General features: G+C 41.8%; 1 protein-coding gene across 1 annotated transcript in view; it reads left to right on the forward strand.

The window, feature by feature from the left end:
- The first annotated feature begins 590 nt into the window (after positions 1–590).
- Positions 591–10,310, forward strand: part of LOC111673147 (aryl hydrocarbon receptor-like) — a 42,109-nt gene continuing 32,389 nt past the window's right edge. The window contains exons 1-2 of the mRNA XM_023430818.2: positions 591–631; positions 4,379–4,566. Coding sequence (XP_023286586.1) covers positions 591–631; positions 4,379–4,566 — 229 coding nt within the window. The remainder of the gene's footprint in view (positions 632–4,378; positions 4,567–10,310) is intronic.

Below are 10,310 nucleotides of genomic sequence, written 5' to 3' on the forward strand. Positions count from 1 at the left end.
TCCGAGCCCCCACTTCTTTGCAGCTCTTGTCCGGCGCTAATTGGAGAGCTCCGCCGATGTAGATTATAAAATGTAAATACTTGAAGCTTTTCCAGTTTATTTGAAGTTGTGTTGATGAAGAGGAGGAAACATGAGGAGGGTTTCTGAGCGGACTGCGCCTCTTCAATCATAATCATCCTCTTTTTGTTTTCTTCATGAGGATGAAAACACAACATCGCCTTTTTACTTGGAGCAAGTTCATCTTTCCATGAAGCCGATGGGACAAGTGCGAGCTTATTTTTACAAGTAATCCTTTTTTGTCGCAGATCACATTCTGCTGCGTCACTTCTTTTTTCTTTTTTTTTTTCTTCAGGTTTTGATTTTTTGATCCGAAGTGGAAAAACAAGGAAAAACAAAACATCCTGCTCGACACAAGTTGCCAGTATTTTCAGTTTTTTTTTTTTGTTTGTTTGTTTGTTTTTAATAATGTGTCAACAGTGTTGATGTGGAGGATTACAGCAGAATATTTCTTGGTGGTTTACATGTAGCGCAGAAAGAAGCGGTGTGTGTTTGTGAGGGATTCGTCCGAGGCTTATATAAGAGGAGCCGTCATGTATGCAGGACGCAAGAGGAGAAAACCAGTTCAGAGAGCGTAAGTTCATTTTAGTTTGTTTGTTTTTTTTTTTAAATATTTTTTTAATGCCACTTCCGGTGCTATCAACTGAAAAATTAAAATTAAAGCATAAAATCGACCTGTTTGAAATGTGATTCGTCCAAATGCACCTGAAGCCGGAACACGAACGGAAACTAATTTCTTCATCGATTTAGAAAAGAGATTTTAATTTTAAAGGTTAAAATTTTATTCTCGACGCAAATTGATTTTAATGCACGTGTGAGCTGCTGAATATTTCTATGCATTTCTAAGGTGCTTCGGGAGGTTCGAGGCCTGAACGGGGCGGAAATGTTCTTGCAGGGTCGTTTTAAAGCTGCGGATTACAGCAGGCCTGCAGCATCACCGGCATGATTTTAACCTTCAGCACTTCCTCCTTTGATTTTTTTTATTAATTAAGCTATTTTTAAAATGAACGAAAAGATCGCACAATTAAATGTATGTTTTTTTTTTAAAAAAATAATTAATTTTACTGACTCACTGACTTTCATAGCCTACATGGTGTTACGCCATTTTCTGTCTAAACGCCCTTCAGAGGATCAGACTGACAGTTTTTTCTCTCATCAGGCTGTTTTGATTAATTTGTGATAATTAATATTGCCTTAACAAAATTATGTATTCAATAGAATAACATCCTAATATGGAAAAATGTTTTGGAAACAGTTTCCTGGCTCTATTTAGGCTTTTTTTTTTTTTTACACAAACATTTAAATCCTGAGCTGAGATCAGCTGAGATCTAAATTAAAGATAAGAAACCTGATGTTTTTATACAGCCTTACATTAACTGTTTAGCTGTGACACCATAGCATCAAACCGACACCATTTCCCTGCCAGTGATTCAGAAATCTGTGTCATAAATGTAAGTAAAAGACAAATAGATAAAGAATCTAAATCTGCTTTGACGTGATCTTATGTGACTGACTTTGGAAAAGCTCCAAACTGCTGCTACACATGATGAGAACGTCATCACACTGACCTGCGACTCCCACTGTATGTGTGTCAAATCACTGCTGTAGGTTTGGCTTCGCTAATAATGGAGTAATTCTTCATGCATGTAACTCACGAATTAACCTGTGATAGGTACATGTCGCAGGCGGTGAGCGAGACCGTTTCCTCTGAACATGTTTTAATCTGTGAGAATTTTAATGCTGATCAGCAGTGCATGATAATTCCTAAAAAGGAGGCTCAGCTCCTGCAAATGTAGGACTCACGAAACAATCCTGAATAATCCTCCTTGTGCTGAGACAGACGCAAGAGTGTGAGACACACAGATGCTGAAATTTGACTCAGGGGATCAGATTTGGGACACACACACACACACACACACACACACACACACACACACACACACACAACTAAACTGATCATCAGTTTATCTGGTTCCAGCTTAATTTCCTTGTAAATCAAGGTTTAGTTAAATTATCCATTAAGACATTTACAATATTTACATCCCAATAAACCAATCCTGATTCAAACCTCATCAGTTTATAATATATTATTGATTAGAATGAGAATAATAATTTTACTGTGGCAGTCAACACACACACACACAAGCACACGACAGGAAAGAGCAGCAGCGCCGGTCGGGCTCAGTGACATCACTGATGTGCAGTATAAACAGATCTCCATCCATCCAGACTCATGCTCAGTGATAAAACGCGTCAGTGTGTATGAGTTACGAACAGTCATGGCAGCCTCGCTGTAAGACTGTCGACCCGTGTCGCCGTCACGTTACCCGTGTTCTCTGTTTGTGGAAAAATGTCTGTAACTTTTGATGCACAAACATCTGAACCGTGTATGAACCCACACGACTCAGTTCAAAGGTTGTTTACATCAGTCAACAGCAGTAAAACTAACCTGTATTTTCACTTTGAATTCATAAATTAAACCTTTAATTAGAAGGATTTTACCTTTTTAGTTAATGTTTAAAAAAAAAAAAAAAAAAAAGTCCTTTGTGTTGTTTTATTGTTTATTGTATGAAACAAACAAGATTGGGAAGTAGGACACACACAACCACATTTATATTATGTCAGCATCTGGGTGTAGCCATGAAAACATGTTACATAACCAAGTGTGTGAGTGTATAGACTGAACAGACCAGTGGAGCCAAACCATTTAGGATTGTGACCCCTGAAAATGAAGAACTGAGTTCGGGTTAGATCTGATTTAGTTTTAAATATTGGCTGAAGACGTAAAGCTGTCCAGTATCTTGTCACTTTATCCTGTTGATTTATGTTAGTTAGATTTATAGGCCGTGTATCGTCTGCAGTGTTAATAGAATATCCCATTGTTGACTCAGATGTCAACATGTTAGCATAAATAACCTGTAAATAAATTGAAGGAGCAAATGGTCAATAGAGTGAATGGAAAGTAAGTATCCAGCAACAATAACGATAACAGATGGATTCAGAAAATATAGATAAATAAGACGGACACGATCTCTACAAATGTACCTGATCGCTTTCATTTTCTACATTTAATACATCGACTCAGCAGTAATTGTGTGTCGAGCTGCAGAGACTCAAACACAGGCCTCAGTGTCAGGATCACACTGAGAATATTGTTGAATTCTTCATCAAATGAACATAAATGTGCTTTATGTGTTTGAGCTGCGAGTTCAGATTTTGTTTTAATTTACACTGAAAATAAAATCTGTGGCTCAGTGAACATGAAACATATTTTGTTCCATGACGTAAATCGCACGCACAAATGTCAGCTGTTGTTCTTTCAGGCTTTGTGTGTGTGTGTGTGTGTGTGTGTGTGTGTGTGTGTGTGTGTGTGTGTGTGTGTGTGTGTGTGTGTGGTTCGACTAAAGCGTGTGTATCATAGGTCGTTATTTGTTTTAGAGATTATTTTCTTGATTTAAAAACCCTCCTGAACGGAGCAAAGTTCAGGGTTTAACTATAAAAACCAGCCTCCGCCCGTGTTTGGTGTTTATTTAAGATATGTTTCTTTTTTTTCTTTGTTGTTTTTAAATCGATATCAGTTTTTATCATTTGAAATTATTTGTATTTAAGTCTTTCAGACTACAGTCGTCACTAAAGTGGTTTCACATTGTGATGCACAATATTTTGTATTTATTTATAAGTATTTATTTTTTTCAATTTTACCTATTATTATTATTATTATTATTATTATATAATCAAAATGTACCAACTTAAACACTTTAATCATTTAAAAAACTAATTTTTAAAACATGTTATTGTTGCCTTGTAGAAGTCGTTTTTGTTTCATGAGGAAAAACATGAACGAAATACATCAACACAAACATTGACAGACGCCTGGTAGGCCTGGGTAAAATATAAACAAACTTTATTATATTTATTCTGAGTGAAATATTTACATAATATTATTATACATTACTTTCACACATCTCCCCAAAATGTAGTTCAGCATTCACACAACAGAAACAACAAATAAAATGCTAATTCACAGTTGTACTGTATCATTCTTATGGAAAGTGCAAATCACAAAAAGGTTATGACCTTTAGAAATACACTTTCTCACTTTGATGCTGTAATAATCCTCAAGTCACCAAAACTCTGGTAAAGCAGGATTTAATATTTGAATCCCAAATTTAGTGTAGTTCCACCATATTGTTAAAGTAAAACCCAAAATGTGTGAGAATAAAATCAGACAAAATGAGAGGAAGCTGAAGAGATCACGTTTTCTATTAGTTTTGATTGCCGGTGTTTGTGTTGTGACTTCTTTATCCATCGTGTTGATCAGGGTGAAGCAGCCACCGGCTGAAGGGGCCAAATCCAACCCGTCCAAACGGCACAGAGACCGTCTGAATGGAGAGCTGGAGCGGCTGGCGAGCCTGCTGCCTTTCCCCGAGGAGGTCACCGCCAGTTTGGACAAGCTCTCCATCCTCCGGCTGAGCGTCAGCTACCTGAGAGCCAAGAACTTCTTCTCCGGTAAATCTGCAGCACTGGTCACGTGACCGCTACCGCTCGGCTCATAACAGCAGTTAAAGTCAAAGGTCACACACGGGCCTTTTGTGCTGTAGGTGGAAGTATTCTGTGCTGTGACTAACCCGAGATGTAATATGATGGTTCTAATATCGGGAGTGTTACGATCTGTGTTTGTTTGGTCGACTGTGTTGCATAAGAACATGGATGCGTTGATCTCATCCGTCACATAAACCTCTTTCCAGTGAGCAGAACAGTTTTGGGGAATCGTTTCGTTTGCTGTGAAACTCGCGGAGGATCGATATCAAATTAATGAGTTCGGTGTCCAGCACAGAGAGAGGTCTGAAGCAGCATGTTTAGCCTAGCTTAACACAAGCGTTGACAGCAAGGGGAAACTGTTAGCCTAGCTTCATCAAAATAAACAAAATAAACCTCCTTCTTGACATTTAGCATTTTACTCATTGAACAGCAGTAGAAAAGACATTTTAGGGGCAATTAATGTCCTTTCTTGAGCAATTACAGTCATAAGTTAACTGATTGCAACGGCATAGCAACAGCATAGCAACGGCATAGCAACAGCATAGCATAGCACATGTCAAACACAGATGTCACACAAGTAGGTCTAAAATACAGACACTAATGAAATAAAGTAGCACGGCGCTCGGAGTGAGCAGACCTCCTCCGAGGCCAGTGTCAAACAACACACGCCAGACTCCATAGGAAGAAATATAATTTAATGAAAATGATCCGGATCTGCCCCAAACTTTAATGAGTTCTTCCCCGGTCCATGCCCCATCCCTCCACCGAGTTCGGTGCAAATCGGTTCACTTGACTCGGTTCGCTGACTCGTAAACAAACAAACAAACAAACAAACAAACAGACCTGAGTGAAAACATAACCTCGTTGTCGGCAGTGATAAAAATCGTTTAGGAGTCACAACCTCAGCAGCTCAGTCGTCTTTAGTTTTTAGTGCAGAGTAAATGTACGCAACATCTTTAAAGTCCCATTATTGAAAACACAAGATCATTCAAAGTCATGTTGACATGTGCCTGAAGATCCAGCTACAACAACAGCAGCAGGCTTACGTCATGTGGTTCATTTCATTTGTCTAGACAGGCTGATACACTTAAAGAAATATTAGTATTAGAGTCAAGACAGTCAGTTGTGTTTTTTCTTTTTTAGACAGCAGTCATGTATAAGACACACTGCCTCACAGGAAATTGTCATGGGAGTTTTAATTGTTAAGTCGTCGATCTTAACTCTTCGGCAAATGCAGATTTCCCAAATTGTGAGATTGTTCTTTTTAAGCAACACAAAATCCTAGAAAACTCTTTAGCATCTTTGGTTTGTAATCAACAGAATTACAGACATCTCTGAGCAGGAAGCAGCAGTTTAAAACCTCGGTTATTGCTCAGGTCGCTCCGACCTTTATGAGATTGTCACAACAGCCAAGACGCTCGCTCTGTGTTTGTGTTTCCCGACATCTGCCGGCTGGAGAGAAGAGCAAGCGGCCACCGCCTTATCCAGATGATTTCATACCAGGGAAAGGGCCCTCAATATTTTATTGAGACCCGTGTCTACGTGTGTGTGTGTGTGTGTGTGTGTGTGTGTGTGTGTGTGTGTGTGTGTGTGTGTGTGTGTGTGTGTGTGTGTGAGAGACGGGGATTAGGAGATGGAGCTTTTGCTCGAGGTCCATTAAAACTGTACACCAAAGCATGGAGAGGAGCTTGCATGCCAGTGGATGGGATGTGTACGGTTCTTCTCTACTATGCGGAGTGAAGACATTGTTATTTTAGGCGGTGATCTTTCAAAGAGAATGCTGCAATGCGGCCGTCGGATGCTCTTGAAGCATGAATAATTGAGAGAAAACCCTCGAGTTTAAAGAATTTATGAAATGAAGTCAGAGCAATGTTTGTTTAAGGCAGCGGCTTTTTTGAAAGGGCTGTTTGGGGGTGAGACGGACAGGATATTGCACCGGCCATACGATTGTGTTTTCAGCGGATGTAGCCAATTCATTTCATATTTTTATTGTGTGTGTGTGCGCGTGTGTGTGCGCGTGTGTGTGTGTGTGTGTGTGTGTGTGTGTGTGTGTGTGTGGCTGCTTTGTTCACATGTTGTGTACGTTTAGAGGCTCCAGAAGAAATGAAAAGAAGCAAGTCTGAAGCATTTTCATCTTCAGAGAAATTTCTCTTTCAAGAGGAAAAAAATCAAATTAAAAGTTGATTTATGAAGCAGGTTTAAAGAAAACCAGCAGGGTTGACCAAAGTGCTGTAGAATAATATACGAGGAAAAACACACAACATGGAAACAGCTCAAACGTGATGCATTAACTATCGCACGGTCTGAACATGGAGCAGCTAAATAAAAAAAAAACAAGGGATAAAAGTGGAAGATGAAAACCTTAGGGATGCTCAAAAGCCAACAAAAACGTAGGTTTTAAGATTAGTCTTTAAAATGTCCACAGGGGGAACACTTGATTAAAAGAGGTAAACTGTTCCACAGTTGTGGGGCAGCTACCGCAAAAGCCTGATCACCCTTTCCCCTTAAGCTCGCCCGAGGGACGGCCCGGATAGAACCAGGGACTAAACCTTCCTTCTTGTATTTTGCTTATTGAGCCGCAGCAGAAAAGAGCTTTTAATGGCAGTTAATGTTCTTGACCAACAACAGAATAGCATCACACACGTCTAAGACAGATATAAAATACACACACAGTAATAAAGTCAGTGCGCTCAGAGTGTGCAGACCTCCACCAATCAAACAACACACACCACAGACCATAGAAAGATAAAATCTAATTTATAGGAAATGATCCGATCTGCCCCAAAATTGAACAGGTTCTTCCCCTCGGTCCATGACCCAACCCTCCGACCAGTTCGGTGCAAATCAGAGATGTTTCTCTTCTGAGAAGTGTGTGTGTGTGTGTGTGTGTGTGTGTGTGTGTGTGTGTGTGTGTGTGTGTGTGTGTGTGTGTGAAATGTGTTATTTCCTATTCTGTAACACATGGAAATATTCACTGGCCACTCAACCTGTCAGGGTGAATTATTGATAGTGGATTTCAGAACCAATAGGTCAAAGTGTAGCCTATAGACAAACCCTCTTGTCTAACTGCATTAGCCTACTTCCTGGACAGTCTCTAAGTAATTAACGAGCTCAGGGCTCTTACATTAAGGAAGCTGCTACCACACAGAAGAGAAAGCTCCGAGGCCCCCGAGGGCCCGCCGCTCAGTGGCTGCCTCTGTGGTCAGCCATAATTTGTTGTATGTAAACAGCACGAATCCTGCACGTCGGAGGCATGTGAGGGTGGGTGGTCTGAGCCGGGACTTAGCTCCGGTGCAGTCCGGGAACGCTGCTACTGCTTCCAGGCTTTGTTTGGCTCGTTTGGAAGAAGTGTTAAACGCTGGGAGAGGCCCGCCTTCATTAACTATTAAAATGCATTAGGTTTTCGCTCTGCGCTGTGCGGATGTGTGGTTCCTCCTGAGTGTCCGTGTTTTGAAAGGAAGGTTCATGATTTGAAGTTTGAACACTCAAGCGTCACGCGCCGCGCGTGTAATTGAATATGTCGCAGGAGTGGAACAAAGCCCCGGCAGAGCCCGGTTAATCTGGCTGACGGTATTATCCAGCCCAGCTGCCATCTCTGTTATTGTCTGGAGCCACAATGGGCTCGGCCCCTCTCAGCCAGTCTGAAGAGAGGAGGAGGCGGTGACTCTCTTAAACCCCGATAATGCCGGGATCACCCCGCTCCGGGTGTGAAGCACCTTTCAGCCGCCTTCACAACTGTCGCCTGCCCTGTCCGATCACTCACGCTCCCAGATTCCCGCTTAATGAGGGAAATATGGAAATGTGTCCCGTGTCATTTTGTGTCCCCGTCGCTCCAGGTGACGAGACGCGATGAGTGTCTTTGTTTTTGTCGTGTGCAGCTTTGTGATGACAATGCAGATTTACACTTTGCTTCACGCCATGTTACCGGAGGTTTTTTTGACTTCTCAGGCCACGACCTGTTTGCAGCAGTTGGTGCGGTCATGGGTAATTTCGCCGTAGAGAATCAGTGATGTGCTTGTTAGAATAAGTCTGCTCTCTCCTCTTTATCCACGTGTGGGGTGAGTGGCTATAAAACCTGATATGAATATTTGCATTTCTTTAATGATTTGGGAGATTCCCTCTTCTGGTGCCAAATAAATTAGCTTTTTAAGGAGAAACAAACAGCTTTGTTCAAATACTCTGAGCCATGGTTTCTGTATTCTAGATGTTAAAGGCGTCGTCCTGTGGAGGTGTTGTAGTGAGAGCGAGAGAGAGAGCGATGGGATGACATGACCACGTGCTCTACCAGGTGAACCAGCAGGGAGTTTTGTTTGTATCTGGTGCTCACACACCGTCTTTCTGATGGTTTCGCCCTCTCTTCAGAACTTTCTGCCGTTGTTGTCATTTGCTCAGATTCTGCTGCTTTCCTCGCCGCACACTCTGATACACGGCCGCGTTCGCAGAAACATGATGTTACACGATGTCTAATGCAGGTCAGCGAGGTAGACGACGTGCAAACACAAACTTATAGATACAATCGACACAGCATCTCATCCGTTTGTCCAGAGTGCAGTGATCGTTTGCTTCCCTGACAGTCGTGGTTGCACAGCTGTGCTGAGAGCTGCTGTTTGTATATTTTCTATCTTCCTCTCGTTAAGCGCGTCTCCTGCTGAGAGCTGCTTCGACGTGACGAGGTTTAGCGCTTCATGTTTTTCATTAAATAGTGTATTTACTGTAAAAATCTTCCAACCTTCCAACAATTAATCAGTCACATCTTGTTTGGTGTGTTTTTATTTTACTGCCTGAGAACTGGCCCTACATCAGTGACAGCAGAGCCTGTAGTTTTTCTTTGCTGAGGATTGGTGGAGAAGTTGTTGCGGTGTTTACGGAGGAGGAAACCCTGACAAGATCCTGGATGACACAACTAAGCCAATAAGAGCTCTGCTGGGTTTCTTGGAAGAGTCATCGCCTGCAGCCAAATGGCTTGATCGCCCTTTTTTTTTTTTATCTGTTGCTGTCCCTTTTCATTCACCCCGTCCATCCCTTCTGGTTCTGCTCTCATTTTCCTGAGTTTTTAATCGCAGGCTGCCATAACGTGGGTGCTGTTACGTAAGCGCTGCTCCGTCAGATGGTCGTTCCTGTTGCTCTGAGTTTCAGCCAACGTCACAGCTACAGTTCGGAGGTCACGGTTTAAATCTGCGGCGGACAGGAGATGAAATTATGACTAATCCTGTGATCGTATCGCAGCTGCATGACTGTTGTTAAAGTGAACCGCGGCTCTTTGAGATACACTCCATTGTAAATATAGACGGAGATTAGGAGAAATAATCCCTGTGGACTGCGGAGGGTTCACTTTGCTGTGGTTTGGTGTCGGCTGAACGCTGCGGGTTCACGCGTGTCGTTTCAGGTGTTTTCAGACTCTCAGTCAAAGGTATCCAGGATACAACTTTTTCACTGATGTCAGCTCGTGTTTGGGATACATCCTCCAGCCAGAGTGCACAGTTTACATTAAAGCTGCACAAATCAATAGTTTTTATTTGAACAGGGGATCAAACGACAATGTTTAATATGAACGACAGACGCACAGAAACAGGTGGAGACCGAAATGGAGCTAATAGGAGGAAAATGTGACTTAAATTTCTCAAACATGACTTTCAATTCAAGTGAATGTGCTTTGCGTCTCCTGGATGTGTAAATGGAGCTTGTTGTGCTGCGCCCCACCCCCCCACCCC

This window comes from Seriola lalandi, unplaced genomic scaffold (genome assembly GCF_002814215.2).
Source record: "Seriola lalandi dorsalis isolate HSWRI2012SDOR001 ecotype SW California unplaced genomic scaffold, Sedor1 jcf7180002054912, whole genome shotgun sequence".
NCBI classification, from domain to species: Eukaryota; Metazoa; Chordata; class Actinopteri; order Carangiformes; family Carangidae; genus Seriola; species Seriola lalandi.